At 39.8% G+C, this 18,688-nt stretch overlaps 1 protein-coding gene across 1 annotated transcript in view; it reads left to right on the forward strand.

The window, feature by feature from the left end:
- The window catches only part of ENPEP (glutamyl aminopeptidase), a gene marked incomplete at its 5' end in the record, with an annotated part of 35,341 nt that extends 16,936 nt beyond the window's left edge, over positions 1 to 18,405 (forward strand). The window contains 14 exons of the mRNA XM_082051366.1: positions 407 to 541; positions 3,856 to 3,921; positions 5,279 to 5,344; positions 6,605 to 6,756; positions 10,384 to 10,463; positions 12,209 to 12,336; positions 12,455 to 12,510; positions 13,298 to 13,448; positions 14,490 to 14,563; positions 14,659 to 14,760; positions 14,870 to 15,040; positions 16,920 to 17,060; positions 17,884 to 17,962; positions 18,190 to 18,405. Coding sequence (XP_081907492.1) covers positions 407 to 541; positions 3,856 to 3,921; positions 5,279 to 5,344; positions 6,605 to 6,756; positions 10,384 to 10,463; positions 12,209 to 12,336; positions 12,455 to 12,510; positions 13,298 to 13,448; positions 14,490 to 14,563; positions 14,659 to 14,760; positions 14,870 to 15,040; positions 16,920 to 17,060; positions 17,884 to 17,962; positions 18,190 to 18,339 — 1,551 coding nt within the window. The 3' untranslated portion in view covers positions 18,340 to 18,405. The remainder of the gene's footprint in view (positions 1 to 406; positions 542 to 3,855; positions 3,922 to 5,278; positions 5,345 to 6,604; positions 6,757 to 10,383; positions 10,464 to 12,208; positions 12,337 to 12,454; positions 12,511 to 13,297; positions 13,449 to 14,489; positions 14,564 to 14,658; positions 14,761 to 14,869; positions 15,041 to 16,919; positions 17,061 to 17,883; positions 17,963 to 18,189) is intronic.
- Between the last annotated feature and the right edge of the window lie 283 nt (positions 18,406 to 18,688).

Genomic DNA, 18,688 nt, shown 5'->3' on the forward strand with positions numbered 1-18,688 from the left:
TTAAAGTTATAAACCTTGGGATGGGGAATCCTGCCTTCTTCCTCCAGCCTTCCCTTCCTCTCCAGCTCCTTTTTCACAAGAGGTGCCCGTAATGCTTTGCAGATATTGTCACACTGCTGAAACTGGTAATACAGGCTCCTTTGTTGCCTACTGAGTTTTGTTGTTGCTGTTGTTATGATACACGTGGGAAAACAGGGTTTTTCAGATGGTAATTTATGTTAGTTAAGGAAAATATGTATCCCTCCCCCTCAGACATAAAGTAAGAGTTCACGAGTCCTTCTTTAGAGGAAGCAAAATTTAATTCCAGCTGCCACCTCCTTGAGAAGCTCAATTCAAGCTTCTTATTTTGTGTAGTTAGGCATATAGAAGAGCCTTTGTTTCTATTCTAACATCTTCTCTTTCTCAGCTTGAGCAGGTTTTAATTGATGATGTGCTTCCTGTAATGGGGGATGACTCTTTGCAGTCTTCCCACCCAATTGTGGTTGATGTGTCAACTCCAGCTGAAATCACCTCTGTGTTTGATGGGATTTCCTACAGTAAGGTAAGATATCGTCCTCTTCTGACTTCGGATTCAAAGAAAGTGGAGACTTGGGAGAGGAGATAAAAGTCAGAGGAGCTTGTAATCATAACTCCTAAACCACCTGGGCAGTGAAAACAGGAAAGTAACTTTTTGTCCCATGTTGCTCACATTATCTCAGCCACCTGAGAAGCCTTAGCAAAGATGGGCAATCACCAGCCTCTGCTGTCATTGTCCCTAAATTGGGAGATAACTTAGCTCCACATTTCACTGAGAGTTGTGGAGCTCAGGACTGAATTGGGGTACACTAGTTTGTAGCCCAGAGATGGTAGAGGGCATCTCATCAGGTATTTGATAAGTTTTTTGCTTATCCTTGGGCTGTCCCTGTCAGTTGTTCATGGGGACCTGTGCCTATCTAGGCTCTCTCAGGAGCCAGCTGGAACCAACTGGAAGAATCCCTTGCATCATGGGTCAGCCATCTCCCAGACCTGTTGCTTCTGACCCTCATACACCATGTTTCTGTTGACAGCTTCTTGTACGGCTTTGATGCCGTAACAAGTTTCCACTGAACACACAAAATCAACCATTATCAAATCCTACTTGTTGCTTTCCCTCCAGGCTCCCATTATCAGCTGAGCATAACATATTGCATTGCCTTTAGCATTAGCTGTGTTGGAGTCTGTAGCTGTAGATATTACTTTTATTAGCTAGACTTGACCCATCCGTTTCCATCAAGTTTTCTGTTTTCAATTGTTAAATCCTCTATCCAACAATACAATCAGTATTTATTGCATCATAAATGCCTCACAGTCACATCATAAACTATGTGAAAACCTGCCTTGTGTAACACTGTTCTTAAATCAAACTAACTTAAGTCAAGAAACATACAGAGCTAAACCAAATACTCCAGACAAAAATGTATTTTAGTGGTGAACTAAGTAAGAGACATTTTGGTATGGTCTGAAAAAAATGACTGAGAAAAAAAACCCTAACTTTTACTCATCTTTTTGTGCCTAGATAATTGCTACATTAACTCATTTTTTTTAAGCTAAAACACTTGAGGACTCATGCATTGTTTGGGAACAGTCTGCTTGGGATATAATTTGGCTTGGGATATAATTTGGCTTGAATGAGAAAGTCTTTGCATAGATTTAGCTCAAATTACTGTTGGTATTTATATATAAATGCAGGACAAAATTGACTTGTTTCTTTCTGGCTTCATTTTGTCTTCTCTTTTGCATGTTTCTTATCAAAACAATCTCCTCATGATGTTATTCATCACTAAACAAATAAAGCATAATTTGGAATGCTCTCTGTTAGTTTTACCAGAGCAATTACAGGGTTTATATAATCCTAAAACTCCAATGAATTGCCTAAGGCTCTGTGGAGTCATTAGGGTGGATTCTCCAAGGGAACCTCTGACTGCTGTATGAGGGCGTTATGCATCAAGAAAAGATGTATTCCAGTAGAGCTGGTGACTGCACAATTAATGTATATAATGCTTTTAATCCACTCTTAAAAAGTAATTGTATCTCAACTCTTTTCCAGTTTAATCTTCTCTCTTAGGGTGAAAAATTTAAAGTAACAATGAGATTTTTTTCTTTGGAAGTTCAAACATTGATTACCTTTTCAGAAAACAGATTCTTAAATAATTTCTGCTAGAAATCTGGTCTTGGACCCCCACATTTTTGGAACCTCCCAGTTAAAGGAGCTTAGGACTGAATGTTCCACATTTCTGCTACATAAAATCTTGTCATATACTTGGCAATTACTACAGCTTTCTAGGAGAAGTTATGTGGGTGTTGAGGCTTCCCCCATGCCCCCTTTGGACAAGGTCACCTATTCAAGTCAAGGTTGCTCTTTTGAACTTCCCCAAATAGTTATGGAAGGTTATGGAAACACTGGGGTTCCTATAACTGGTGGTTTTGTTAGCATGAGATTTTTTCAAACATACCCATTCGTGGACTGTAGAGGAGGGAAAGGAGTAGGAGAAAGAGACTGAAAAGTAGTAGCAGAAGATGTAAGGGGGTAACTATACATTGCAATCTAAAGCAAAAGAAACTTCCATTGCATGCAAACACATCCACAGGTGTGTATTTCTTCTTTGATTTCTAATATAAATGAGAGAAGGTGGTCTATGAGAGGTGATAGCGGATGAGAAGTGTCTGATAGACAAAGGTGAGGGACTGAGATACCCTAGTGCACACATATGGCCTTATGATCACCATTAATCATAAGTAAACTTCTGATTACCACTAATGGATACCTGTTCTAAATTTCACTGAATCATTTTTTAATGATGTTTTGTGGCAAACACATTGAATTATTGTGCCAGAAAAGAGTCATCTGCCGACCACCTTGACTCTGCACCAATAGGCTGGAGAGCACTCTGAGGCATATCTGTTCAAATAGCCCCGCTACCGTGACTCATGCAATCAAGTCGACATTCTCAGACATGTAAACAGGGGAGACAGGATTTACTGAGAATTCAGATAACATTCTTGTTTTCATGGAACAACTGGATTTTTAAACCGTTCATAGAATTAGGTTCCCAGCTGTGCTATGATTTAGTCTGGAATATGAAAACACACTAATCCTAAAATCGTATTTTGCATTTTAGATTGGGTTTGTACTACTTTTATTTTATTTTATTTAATATTTTGTTCCCACTCTGTTCTTTGTTTCACATGGCTCTTCTGCTTCTCTATTCTCTCTTCCCTTTGCTTCTCTCTTCTTTCAAGGTCCTAATTGTTGTTTTGGGTTTTTTTCTTTGACACCCAAATAAGTAACTTTTCTGATTCCAGTTCTACCCTGCCTCAGAGGCCAACGTTTTTCCACTAGTCCTCAGCAGAGTTCATTCTGAATCTTGCAACAGCATCTCCACCATGTAAAGCCCCAGACTTGCAGCATTTCTGAAGTTGGGCGCTCAGCAGAAATCAGTTCCTCTATCAGGCTGTGCTGCTGGTCAGGGCTGGTTCCCCGCTGCCCTCACCCCTGTCCTGTTCGAAGTGATAGAGGGAACCCTGCTCGCACAAACCAGCAGAGTGGTGGGACAGTGACCTCTGGCACCAGGGCTCGGGAGCCCTTGTGCTGGCAGAGCTGAACTTGGAAATGGGCGTCTGATCCCAGCTGAAGACCAGCTCTCACATCCAGAATTAAGCTCCAGCAGGCAGGCATGCTGTGTACGGAGGAATTAGAAAAACCACTTCCTTAGTCAGATGGATGGATTCTATTTTTGCTTTATAAAATATTCATTCACATGTTCCTTTTTTAGGAGAACAGAAATCCAGTGTTAGAGCAGCACGGAATGACCTTCTCCCCTTTCCCTTTGTCCTCAGGGTGCATCAATCCTCAGAATGCTTCGAGACTGGATTACACCAGATATCTTCCAGAAAGGCTGTCAGGTAAGAATGGCACCAAAATATACCAGAAATGCAGCTCATCCCCATGCAACCGTAGCAAAGAGATTATTCAAAAAGTGCATATCAGAGATCCTAGTATTAGTAGCAAAAGTATTTAATTCATTTCAGTATTGAGTGGACAATGTCAAGGGGAAGAACTTTCACACTCCCACAGAAGCAGGAATGTGAACTGCATGAAGATTTGATAGCCTGCCAGTGACAACCTGAATTCATGACAGCTTTTAGTGGAGAAACCTCCTCCACCCGGCTGTCATCCTGTTGTCAGCTAGGAACACTCATTCAGTGCAGCTTCATATGGCCGCAGTCCTCCGACCCACCCAAGTCTGCTATGCGCTCTTATGTCTTACAAGCTCATCCATGCCCTGAGACTTGATGCTGGAGCACCCACCCCTAGAAAGCCAAGGGAACAGGGAGCAGAAAAGCAATGTTGCACAGTTCATAGTGCTTTCTTGTGGAGAATAAAACATGATGCTACAAAACAGGAGAAAGAAGCCCTTCCAGAAAGAGGACGTTATTTGTCCTTTCCTCTGAACAAACATCTGTCATCTCTGAAGAGTTACAGCACAGATTTACCACATTTGTTCTTCCCTTCTTCCTGGGGAGCACTTTTATAGGTTGCTACAAGATGGTTGTATTTTCCTTTGTTTTTCCTTTCATACATTCAATCAGGACAGTTCCCCAAGATGGGAAAATACAGCCACCTTGTCCACAAGAGTCTAATAATTCCCTTCAAAGCCTTCAAGAACTTTAAAGGTAACTGTGGCTAACAGTGAAACAAACAGCACCATCTACTGACTAAACATTATTAGGATCCAGATAACAGGGTAGGAAAGCACTCCTTAAGCAACCATGTAAGACACAGGACAGGAATAGTGTTCAGGAGGTGCAAACACTTAGCTGAATATCATTATTCCTTGTAATGTTCCTTTTGATTACGACTGAGAGGCGACCAGACTTCACTACTTCCACTCAGAGTTCACAGCTACTGAAATCTCCTGAAATAGCTTCCTCCTTCTAAACAACCTCTTACCTTAGACAGAAATTTGCAACAGGGTATGTCGTTGTCCATTTCAACAAAATACAAACAACTCTTGAAGTAAAAATTTATTTCATACTAACAAGTCACACTGGAAAATGCTGACTTCTAACATTACAGGATACATTGGAAAGCAAAGGAACTTTATCAGCTGAATATTGATCCATTTAACCTCCTACTCACAATATGACCTCTCATGCATAGATACTCTGTACAACAGATCCTGTTTGAATATATGTATTGTTTTCATAAGGAAAGAAGAAAGACCTGGTAGTATTTTCACAGTTTTCTACCTCTCTCTAGGCATATTTGAAGAAATACCATTTCCAGAATGCCAAGACACAACAATTTTGGGAAGCTCTGGAAGAGGTAAGTTTTGCAACATCTCAAACCCTTGCTAAATAAATGTTACATTTCTCACCCACTGATTTCAGCTTCCCAAACTTCTCATATTCTGCAGCTTTTCTGTCAATAAGAGATCACAAGCTAGGCAGCCTCCTACTATATTCCAATACATCTTATTTCTAGCAAACATCTATTATTTCCTCTTTTTTTGGCAGAAGACTCTGAAAATGGAATAAGACACAAGAAAGGAGGCCTTACTAACAAACAGCCTGTTACTGAAACACTCCCGTGCAACTCAAACTCATTTCATGGGTGAAAACACCCTCAGCCACCACACACACGCACCATATACTCTCCCTTATCTGTAACCAGAATCAGCTGTTTGAAACCTCTCAACGGTATTCGTTCCCGTGTAATTTTGGTGCTTATCTCCGTCTCTAGCTTCTGAGTTGGGTCATTTTCTGTGCCACCATTTTCTGATCTTTCCTTTTCCTTGAGGTTGGGTTGTTTCTTTCCATCTGTCTCATTACCACCAGAAGCCCACCTACATACTAGCAGCTTCTCCCCGTGATGATATTTCCTTTCCTTCCACTGCTGTGGATGCTCACACAGCCTAAGTTGTACTTCTTTGTCTCCTTTCAATTTCCCATCTTCTCCTTGGTCCCAGACTTCTTCCCACTCTCTCTCTGGTGCTCTGCATCTTCACATCACCTATCTCATCTGAAGAAGGAAACAGTGACCCCAGGTCCTTTCCATCGTAGGTGGCATCCTGGGGAGTCAGTGGGAGCTTCCTCCAGCTCCAGTCTCTAAGACAGAAGTTCACAGTATAGAAAATGAATGAAATTTTACATTAGTGCAACTGCTGGTCGTTTATACTGGCTCCTGCTTCGCAGTCAAATCAGGGCATGCTGCAAGAATTCTGGCTTTGAAAAGTCTCTTGATGTCCTTTCTGTTCTGTTTGGTTATTTCCTCAGAAAAAAATGGAGAGATCTTAGACCATGTAAGGGGCCCTAAATGTTCCTCAGTATTTCTTGTCCACACTACTGACCAGTCTCCTGCTCACATGCTTCTCATGTCCTCTTTCCATGTTCAAGTTTCCAGCTCATTCCTTCTTTCAATGACAGGCACCATAAAAGGATTTAATGGAGCATTTTTTTTTGTACTGAACTTGCTCTCTCCTCTGCCACTTTCTGCTCTTCTTCCTCTAATATCAGAGAGAATTTTTTTTTTCCCTCTTTGGACTGAATTTGCCTTTTCACTGAAACCTTCTCCCACCATTCATAGGCAAGTAATAAACCCGTGGCAGAAGTCATGGACACATGGACTAGGCAGATGGGTTACCCTGTTTTGGAGATGGGAAGTAATTCAGTATTCACACAGAAACGTTTTCTCTTGGACCCCAGTGCAAATGCTTCTGATCCTCCTTCTGATTTTGGGTGAGTTCCTGCTGTAAATGTCTATCCAAAACAGGCAGAAATATTGTACAGATACTCTCTTCAGCTGACATACATGTAGGAAGTGTTATACCCATTCTTGCTAAATTTACTCTTAACATTTGTTTTTAAAAAGAAACCAGCAGGGAGTTAGATACAAATATTTCAAGTTTAGGACAGCATCAGCCCTTTGTCTCAGGGTTTCTTTCTCAAACATGGCAGAGGAAAATTGGACAGGGTCCCTCAGAAAATTTTCTTTCCACACACAGACAGCTGAGATGATTGCAAGTCATCTGTTGAATGACTGCAAATGATAGTCTGTCAGACTAAGAATAACTGACAGAAAATTGTCTCTGTCCAGAAACCAGATACCATGATCCGGGTATTTTATAGCAAAATAGCTTATTTCTTCTCCTGTATGGTATAGGATCTATAATACCTCACAGGGTCTTCACATACAATACAGTGTCTTCTCTATATGTCTTTAAAACATGAGTTACTGCGAAATAGCTAGTCATGTATAAATGCTATTAATTTGCGTTGTAAGCAATTTCTTTCCTTTTTAACTCAGGATGGTATTGCTTAATTTTATCCATCCAAAAGATGGTTATCTAGCCAAAGTTAGACATCTTGGGTTCTTATGTGGCTGGACAGCTGGCTGCAGACCTTCCTCTGCCCTATTCATGACATGTAGGATACCGTACAGGAGGGTATCTCTTAACTAATGGATGACTAATCTGAGGGGAGATGAACCTACCTGTGGGGTGATGGACTTGCACAGAAAAACAGCTCAGGTGCACCATGGCATTAACCAGGTGAATAGCTGCTCAGAGCTGGCACTGTGGATATTCTTAGCCAGCCCAAATTTTGAGGCAATACAACTTTGCTAACATTTCAGTGAAACAGATTCAATTTAACCCACCTTATGCAAGTCTCATTCCTTAAACTACACCAATCAGCTAAACCGGTAAAACTTGCCTGTATGAACCAGAACTAAATCTACCCAAATGCAATTTTCCGTTAGCTTCTACGAGTTATTTTAATACCAAGAGCAAGGACAAGGAGAAAATGAAGAAACAGCTGTGGCCACTTTAATTCATTCTGATTAAACAGAAAAATCTTGAGCAATGAGAAGGCCCATGGTATTGGCAGTTTTGGATAGGTATCAAAAGAGTTGGATGAGATAATTTTGCAATTTTGCATTTATCCCAATACAAGCAGAAAAGTTTGCAGGCTTTTGAAGTAACTCTAGTTGCAAACCACAGCACTGTGCTTTCTGAAGGCTGGTGTTATAGACTATTCAAGCAAAAATACTTTGTGTTAAAAATTTTGACTTATTGCACTATACTCTGAGGTAGCAGACTCAGGAATCCTACTTTTGCTTGACTTCAGTCACGAGTTACAGTACATTGCATTTGTCATTTCTTGAGTAGAAACCCAAAACTGTTCCTAACCCAGTCTGTCAAGAAGCTGAGCTGTGCACTGCCCTCATTATTCCCAAAGTGAGAGGGGAATTTGTTTCTAAATATGTACTTTTTGTAAAAGACTTAAAAATAAAATGCAGTAATACATATTAATGCTGATACAATCTATTCTGGAACAGATTTACTCCCTTGTCTAAAAGTCAATCCACTGAAAAACACTTCTTCCTTCCACCTTCAAAGATAGGGATGAGGAAGCTCCTGAAGAGGCTCTACCCCAGATAGGACTGGCGTATTTCATATCTGGGTGTGGGGTTTTGAATCAAGCAATGAAAATTCCTTGTGTATCCTTTATTCTCTGAACACTGAAGGGATAGTCTCCTGAGCTGCCAGCTTGTTTCAAGCTTGTTTGGCTTGAAAGAGTCCTCTCCTGCATGCGGGCACTCAAAAGAAATGGAAGGTCAAAAATTTGTGCTCTTAAAATAGTGCTGCTGGGCAAATATGTAGCTACAGCACAGCACGCCAGGAACACATCCTCAATATCCACACAGCTATTGTATCTTATGCTCAGGAATAGTATTTCTGTATGCAATCTCAGGACCATGCAAAGAAAACAAACAAAATTGTATAGGTTTTCTCTTGGGGAAACACAATATTGAGTCTTCTGGACAAAAAATAACCTCTCTAAACTCCATTGCAGTAAACTCCATAGGAGAAATAGTAAAACCTAAAAATGTATAAATCTGTCAAGATACTTTTGTTTGGAAGATACAAAACAACAGCTGACCTTTCTTTCTGGAGGCAGCAGGAGATACTGTAGCCTTCATTTTGATATTTTCTGGAAGCTAATGACCATTCACTTAATCCAGGGCTGTAAAGATGACTCAGGTTTTCCTGTAGCACTTGTCACCAGGGGTTTTAAAATGGAAGAAAAATCTCCCTGGGATGGACTGTAATATGCTAACATGAAATAGCAGGTGACTGCTCAAAAGGGCTTAATAATTTTAGCAGCCCTGTGCCGGTGGCTCATGGCATCCTCTGCCGTCTGCCTCCCTGACTGCCAGGTCACAGTTTCAGTCAGGATATGCCGTGACTCCCTTCCAGCCCAAATGTCTCAGCCGCATCCTGGGCAACCCCAGACTGAGGAGCCTGCACCTGCCCACTGAAGGTGCTCAAGGAATCGAAGAGCAAGAAGTAAGGTCATATTTGGCTCCCAGTGCTTTATAATGGAGGAATTAAGGTTGTCTTGGATAAGGAAAATAAGCTGGAAAAAGCAAGAGGTCCTACCGACTGTATCACAGTGTTTGCTTAAGTTCTTCCAGTTTTCCCACCTGTAAAAAAAAGGGTTTTTAATACTTAACCACTTATTTCAAGTTAGCATTGCAAAGATTAACTAGTGAATGCACAAAGCCCTAGACACATCAGCATTAATACTGACACCAACCATACACATATAATAATCTTTTACTAAATTAATTGCTTTGTATCCTGCTAGATGATTAGCTGCCATGACATGAAGATACAGCCCAGCAGGGCTGCAGGTTCCGGAGCTGTGCGGTAGAGCACAATGGAAATTCATTCACATGGTCTTTCTCTGATTATGGGTAATTATTACCCTCTCCAGCACACAAAGTCACCAAGAGGTGAAGATTGCATTCAGAAGGAGATGGCCCTAGCAGTTCCATTGATTTTCATTTAAAAAAGAAGAAAAAAAAAAATTATGCAGCTTTCAGATTTAAGTCTAGGCATGTAATTAACACAGTACTATATTAACTTGACTAATACCTCAACATCAGTTAATGCATAAAATCTCACTCCACTCCCTTGCTTTTGAGAACTATTGATAAATACAAAGTTTTACGACAAGCTACTGCTATTCCCCATCACTAGAGCATGAACATGCTCAGACACGTCAAGGTTTTCATTTTGCTTTTCAGGGAATATATGTGTCCCAATCATATCACATGAATATCTGACATTTTGTTGCCTGAATCATAGCACAGAAACATCTTTACAGCATAAACAACAGATATTGGTAAAATGTTGTGTTTTGTTACATGGGATATTTGCTAAATGTATATGTATATAAGCATGCTGGCTTCATAAAACAAGATGTAAGCATTAAAACAAATAAAAAGATATATTGTTTTTTTTTATTTTTAGCATTTGGTTTCAAATGTCATCTAATTCTCTTTCCCTTTAATTTCAGTTACAAGTGGAATATACCAGTGAAATGGAGACTTGGAGCGTCAACAGATTATACTCTCTACAATGCATCAAATTCTGCAGGTAAAATTCCACTTTTCTTTTAAGGGTAATGGATGGATAAAGCTTTTCGATGTCCTTAACAGGAAATAAAATACAGAATTAACTTTCATGCTTTTCAGTTTTCAGATCCAGGAACCAGAACACAGCTTGGTTGTGCTGAAGTTAGTAATCATTTCTGCAATAAGATGATTATTTCCCCTATACACATTGACATTATGGCAATTTAGGCCAAATTCAGTAAACTGGTTAAGCATGAGTTTAAATCCAGTCCTATTCAAGGAAGCATCTAAGCATACTCTTAGTTATGATGTACTAAAATCAATGGGACTTAGATAAGCTCTTTGTTAAGTCTAAGAAAAGAGGTGAAGTGAGAAGCTGATGAACGCGTCTGTGGCATGTTGAACTGGCAATCTACATTCAGCTGAACAAAAAGAGCTACAAACTATTAAACATGTTTTCTAATGCTGATTTCAGGAATGAGGAAATACCTACATGGGTAGGTCAAATCTGAATTTCTCCTTCTACAACCCTAGTGACCAAAAAGGGGAAAAATTGGGGAAAAAAATACTAACAGTATTTGTTTTTAAATTTCAACATATATTATAATTTCAGGAATACCACAATCAGCTCTTCTCTTCTTGTGCTTATTTGAATCTTAGCTATTTAAAATGCAATATGTCTTTCATTCTGGTTTTGGTTGTTTTGCTTTGTTTTGTTTTAACCTGGTTGCTCTTAGTACCTGTGCAAAAACAAAAAATAATGTCTTGTGTCATTATACAAGTCAGAGATTAACACAAAGAAAATCTCTTTTTCTAAATTCCACAAGACATTACCATGGCCTACAAGGGGCTATGAACTTGACAAAGCCTGCAAAGGCAGAATTAAGTGCTTACTTCTACATCCATAAAAATCTTGGCTAATAGAGCAAACAGCAAATGCAGGGAAAAAATGCCTTTCAGAATACCTTGCATGGAACATCCAAACAGAAAAGTGCTTTAACTCCAGCCACCCTCAAATGACAGATTGAAGCTCACTGCTTTCAATGGGCAATAGATGAACTTTCATAATTAGCAGCACCAACTTGACCAGGCCAAGCTCCTGAGAAAGGAACATTTCCCAAGGATTCATTTTAAAGGGGATATTCCTTAAACATGAGTTCTAGAGTAAAGTGTCCACATGTTTTGTAATTCCTTTATCTATAGCCAACAGAAATTGAATCAAAGAGTACAGGGAAGAAAACCCTTTAAAAGTTAGTTGAAATCTGGAGTTGGACTCGATGACCCTTGTGAGTCACTTCCAACTCAGGACATTCTATGATTTTATGAGTCCATGAAATAAACTGAAAAAATGAAACTAACACAAGATAAAGTATGAGAATTTTAAAACTGATAGTAATCATGAGAGTGAAAAACCTTTTAAAAGATATATTTGCAAGAACTGTTTCTTTGCAATTTCATAATTTTTTTAATGACACTAATTTTCACCATCCTCACTCTCATCACAGTGACCTCCATTTTAAATTTAACTAACTAGCTGGCCCAAGTAATCACACAATTCGTTATTCTAAAACAAGTGTTGGCATTCATTAAAGCCTGTAATAGCTCATCTTTACTCACAGCCATTTAAGAATAAATAAATAATAATAAGGTTTGGATTTTGGTTTGATATACATTAAAACCAAATATTACTTTTGGAGTCAAGGAGGCTCCAGTGACTTCTGTGTCATATAAGATGTACAAATTGATCATTGCTTGTTTGTTTTGCAGGAATTACAATAACATCAGCTCCTAATACTTTTCTAAACATTAATCCAGACCACATTGGATTCTATCGGGTGAATTATGATAGTCAAAGCTGGGCCACGTTAAGCACTCTTCTGGTCAACAACCACAGAGTGAGTGTCATAACATTAACCCAGTTGGTGGGTCTCTTACAAAGGTCTGTAGAGGCTGCTTTTCCTGCAAATAATCTATCTATCTATTCTTGATTACTCTTTCCTTCTTTTCACACAGGATTTTTCAGCTGCTGATCGTGCAGGGATTTTGGATGATGCCTTTTCTTTAGCAAGGTAAACTGATTCCCTGCAGAGATTTCAATGCAAGTTTTTCACTTTCACTTGCCTACTAATTAGAACTCAGCTTAGGTGGCTGAAAGAAAATTTCTGCATTTGTTGCAAGCCTTAATTGTTTATTGGTCTGTAGTCCTCTAAAAGAAGCAAATTCAAGTATGCATTGACAACTCGCAGTACTAACGCAGTCAAGAGAAGTGGCAGGGAAAGAAAAAAAAAAGGGGGTTGTAATTGCGCAGGTCTTAGAAAGGGGTGTTTTTGCAATGTAAGTAACAATAATAGAAGCACTCCAGAAGTTAGGTGTCCAGAAAATCAGAGGCATGCCTACAGTGCATATCATGGCACTAGGAAGTTACCACCTCAGCTATCTTGTTTGGAAACTTCTAGCTCTTGTACCCAGCCATGCTGACACTGATAAACTTTAGGTGACTTTCTGTGACACCCTGCAAGTCTGAATCTCCTCAGCCTTTCAGGATGTCCCTAGAGTTAGCAATTCCTTTTTGTGTGACAGGAGTTAATGTCACCAGTTGAGGGCTACCCACTTGTGGGCACACTGGGCTGCTGCGCAATGAAGGCAACGAGAGCTCCCGCAGTAAGGTGTTGGCCGACAGTGATCCTCAGTGGTCTCTTTGGAAAACACCACTCAAGTTCCATTCCAGCCAATTTTTCCCCCTCCCAAAATTTACTGTTTCAGACCTTCTAAAGTAAATAGTGTTGTAAAATCTTGAAAGAACCAAGTTCATCAAATTCATTAAAATAACAGTAGTTATGTTTTTTCCTTCTACAGGCCTGGACTCCTGAATTACTCTGTTCCCCTGGAGCTCACAAAATACCTAATAAATGAAACAGACTATTTACCTTGGGATAGAGTTGTATCATCTGTAACTTACCTCACAAACATGCTTGAAGATGACACAGATCTCTATCCCCATTTCCAGGTGACAAAGCAAAAAAAAAGCATTCCTGCATGGTACCACTGGATCTGACAATTCAGGATCTATAACAGCAATAATGTTGAAGTTCAAGTGATTTTCAGTGTTGCTGAGCTATCAGTATTTACTTTTTGTTACTATACTCTAGCATGGGGAGCGTTGGTCTCTTCTCCCAAGTAACAAGTGATGGGACAAGAGGAAATGGCTTTAAGTTGCACCAGGGGAGGTTCAGGTTGCACATTAGGAAAAAATTCTTCATGGAAAGGGTTGTCAGGCATTGGAATGGGCTGCCCAGGGCAGTGATGGAGTCACCATCCCTGGAGGGGTTTAAAAGGTGTTTAGATGAGGTTCTCAGGGACATGGTTTAGTGCTGGAGTTAGGTTAGGTTATGGTTGGACTCGATGATCCTGAGGGTCTCTTCCAAACAAAATGATTCTATGATTCTATGAAAAAGTGCTGAAAACTGCTTAGTACTGATCTCTGAATTACCTGGAATCTCAATTCAGGACTACACATTTGGAGGAAAGAAATTATTTCCAATTATGCTATAATTCATCACCATGAGTCACAGTACAGATGTTTGTTAGTCAAAGCTGTCCTGTGTCCAGCAAAGACCTATGTGTATGGCAGCACAATCTCTGACACCTGTCCTCAGCACGAAGGACAACTACATCTCAATGTGGCAGTGAACAGGTTTGTTAGTTGAGCCAACATGCTGAACATGTCACTAAAATAAGCATGACCTGAATTCAGCATTATGTCTGGAAAACAGTTGTGGCGCTGTGTCCTTGCTGTGCCTCAACCTTCATTTGAGAGCACAGACAAGGCTGGAGAGCAGCAGGTTTCCTTCGTCCCACCTGTGCATCAGTATTGCAAGCATTCAGACTTGGCGTGATGTGGTGATCTGGAAAGATTGTGCATGTGTATATTTATGTTACTTTTTCTTTAAGATGCTAGTTCTGGGGAAAATGAGAATCAACTGTGAATACAAATCTATTGTTATTTAAAGAAATCTACACAAGTAACTAACTCCCTTTTCTACCCCAGGAATATTTTCGCTCCCTGGTAAAACCCATTGTGAATCAACTGCAGTGGAGTGATACTGGAGACCATTTAGAGAGGTTGAACAATCTTTTTTTTTTTCTTCTCATATTGTTGATAGATCCAAGGAATGCTAAGTAGTAGTAAAATATCTTTCCCCCCGTTACTTTTAAAGGCTTCTTCGTGCATCTGTTCTAGACTTTGCCTGCAGTATGGATGACAGAGAATCTTTGAACAACGCTTCTCAACTATTTGAGCAATGGCTGCAAGGACAAACGTGAGTGTGCATGACTCTTGTGGCTGGTAAAGAACACAGCAAGTGACTTATTCACAGGTCTCAAACAGGAAACGGGGAAGAATATTCAAGTACCCTTTCTTTATTTTAGTATTCCTGCAAATCTCCGACTCCTGGTGTATCGCTATGGAATGCAGAACTCAGGCAATGAGTCATCGTGGAATTATATGTTCGAGAAATACCAAGAAACTTCATTAGCACAAGAAAAAGAAAAGCTGCTGTATGGCCTGGCATCTGTGAAGAACATCACCCTTTTGGACAGGTGATTTAAAGTCGTGAAGATTTTTCTTTCCCTACAGAAGCAACTGGCCACCATTTGCTCATTCCCCTTTCCTCTGTCGTGTGTTGTCATTTTTGTCTGATTACAGCATGAGGAATGCAACACATTTTCACAACCAGTTATCTAACACCCCCTCTGAGATTATACTATAGCAGAAAAAAAGCCTTGCTCCTTCAGTGGAAAGATATTGAACACATGGTAGTTTCTGCACACAGTCAACTGCCTTCAGCTGTTTCAACAGTGCCTTCACCCTGTGGAATTTTAGCTGCCTAATAGTTAAGAATCAGGAGAAAATTAGCCTTCTATGTTTCCTCTATAATCAATGAAGTGAGGCAGGACCTTCAGAGCATTGTTGAGACCAGACCAAGAAACAGATTTGAAATCAGCAGGAAGAATTGCTTTTGGGTGTTGTCAGTCACCCTCCATTGGCTACAAAGGGAGTTTGCTTAGACTAGATGTCTACCTTCTAAGTAGCCAAAATCAGGCAAACAACTTGGAGTAGTTACTAACAGACCTGTGAAGGCATCTATGTGAAGTCACAATGCTCCTTGAAGTGCTGTGCAGAGGTACTTGAGCTAGAACCAGAAAATATGTATTCATGCCACCATGGCAGTGCCGGGGAGGCTGGTCCAGCTCTCAGACCAGGCAAACATCTCCCCAGGCTGCTGCTCTGCACAGACATAACAGCTCCTGTCAGTTTATCTGATACCTTTGCATGCAGTTGTGTCATGTATCAGAGAGGTGGGCAAACATCTTCAGCAGGGGCATTCACCACTGTGTTGGAGCGCTATCTAAATATCATAAGATGAAGCAGTCTCTGCCTGGAAGAGGACCAAGTTTAAACAAGATGAAACTAGGAAATATAGGAGGTTCAGGAAGAGTAAATATAAGAGTTAGTGTAATTAAAATAGTGGTAGGAAGCAGCTGTATTCCTACATTCTTGTGTTCACAATGGCCATAACCTAAAGCCATTCAATAAGTAATTGCTGACATGATTAAGACATGAATTAATTAGCTAGATCAGCCTATATTTGCAGAAAATAAAAATCCCCCCTAAGGCAAGGAAAGCTTCTCTCTTAATTTACTGTTAAAATGAAAAGGAAGGGGGGGAAAAGCAAACAGATTGAGAAAATCATGCCTTACATATATGAAAAAAGAAGACAGTCCCTAACCCCAGCACACAACAGCTCAAGGGTGTTCTTCTCCAGCTGCTCATTCCATGCTACTCATCTCTCTACAAATGTGCGTGCTGGGGATCCCTCCACTCCATCGGCCAAAACCATTTTTGCTGTAACTGGAAGTATAACTGCAGTGCTTGCAGGCATACTATGCCCAGATGAATTGTAGCTTTATGTGGATAAGAGTTTCAGAACAGCACAGATTTCAGTCTGAGCAAGTCATCTGCATGTGTACTCATGGTCCCCATAGCTTGGACTATTACTTTTTTTGGCGCTTGGCTTCCAAATAGGCTGGCCCACTGAGTAATCCAATCTTTTTTTCACTACTATTAAAATACAGGACTAATAATTGGTTTGGGCTATTTTCAAGTAACTTACTTTCTGAAGATAAGCCTAACTGCTTAGGTTTCTTTCAATACAATTATCTTTTGACACAGTTTTCAACAGATACTTATGTTTTAGATCAGTGTAGTTTACCTTTAAAATGCTGTAGACAAAAATAATATTCCTACTTAGAAACAGGCTGTAGACTATGGTGGCAAATACTTGAGAAATATAGATATTAACATGGTGTGATTTATCATCATCATCAGTTAAGTCTACACTCAAAGTGTTAACTTAATATTTGCTTTCCATCATCCTTCATGAAAGGCTTTCATTGATTCTTCTGGCATTTCCCACAGGTATCTCAAATATATTTACAACACCAGCCTCATCAAAACCCAAGATGTGTTCACAGTCCTGAGATACATCTCATATAACACCTATGGGAAGACAATGGCCTGGGACTGGATACGGCTGAACTGGCAGTACTTGGTTGACAGGTACGTTAATGAACCCACTGGAAACTTTAGGTCTACATCCGTCCATCCACCTATCTTGTTATATTCCATGCTTTTCTATATTTTCACCATACAGCTATAATAATTGGCCTTTACATAATGAAAACGAAAAGTGTATTCAATGTAGTTGTATCCACTTGTTGTGAAAAAGTACTTTGCTGCTAACTTGAAAACCATTCTTCCCCTAAATGATCACTACCAATAAATGGTGATTAAAAAGTATAGAAAGTTCTACCAAGGCCATAGAAATCCGGATACTGCATGGAAATTAGTCACTTTCTCCACTCCATTGATTTCATGACAAGAAGACAGCGTATAGATTTTTTTTTTTTAATTCCTTCTAGTAGTAGCAATAAGCAGCAGACGTATAGACAAGCGGTGGAAGTAATAGTAAACTTTTCCTTTGCTTTTCCCTATTTGAGTGACTTCTATCTCCTTCCTTCTCCTTTCTAAGTGGCTAGTGATGGCACAGAAGCAAAGCACACCTGCAAGCCTAGAGCTGTGAACTAGACAACATTTGTATTGCTCAGCAGCAATACACCTATTTGTCAACATAAGACAATAAGTCATTAATTAAAAAGAAGAAAAATACCCCAGAAGAGATCTCTCCATTAGTAAATGTTTTCGAGAACAGCACAGATATTGTATAGGAGTACTGTTTTTCAAGTATTTCCAAAAAAGCCAAAATCTGAGTGCCTCTGTTTTATTGTAGCACAGTTAGAAGCTTAAGCTTCAGATAATTACATGTGCCTTTTATTTTTCAACAGTTTTGCATCAAACGTCATTTATTTAATTGTTTTTCTAGATTCACTAGCAATAACAGAAACCTTGGTCGAATAGTAACCATTAGCCAAACCTTCAACACCGAGCTCCAGCTTTGGCAGGTATGGTGACAGCACTTCCCTTGGGTTTAAGTCAGTACATTTAAAATCTACTGGCCAGGAAGTTCGAATTTTTATCCTCTAAATGTGTTAAATAGTATGAGTTACTGTAAAACTATGCCAGGGCTACTAGCCTGAGCTTAAATATCTCTCCCAGTCAAAACAAAAACCACTTGCCCAATAGCAACATTACTTGCTTCATGTCAATTCTTTTTCTCTCTCTTTTCCAGATGGAAAATTTCTTTGAGACATATCCTGATACTGGGACAGGAGCATCGCCCAGGAGTCAGTCAATTGAGCAGGTGAAGAACAACATTGAATGGCTAAAAGCAAACAGGGAGGAAATACGAATGTGGCTAGAACGACAACAAGGCCCTTAAAGTCTTTGTTAAAAATACCAGAGACTCATTCTGGGCACTCAGATCCTCAGAGATATATAACAATGTGGCTTTATCACCTTAGAGGACCAAAGCCTAACATTTTTCTCTACAAACACTCAGGAGACCACTGGCAGAGCAATATTTGTGTAGTTGTTGATCCCAGATCCTGCCAGCACTTGTGTGCAAGAATAGCTTTATGTTTTGAGATATGATTTTGCCTGAACAAACAGGATGAATGTTTGAAGTTACTCAAGGCACAAGTGATGGCAGAACTGGGGTCCTCACTGATCAGGCTGGTCTCACTCCTTTCACTTACCACTCTGAAAAGCTACTTCTTGGTTCACGCAGT

This window comes from Streptopelia decaocto, assembly GCF_964273445.1.
Source record: "Streptopelia decaocto genome assembly, chromosome: 4".
Taxonomy (NCBI): domain Eukaryota; kingdom Metazoa; phylum Chordata; class Aves; order Columbiformes; family Columbidae; genus Streptopelia; species Streptopelia decaocto.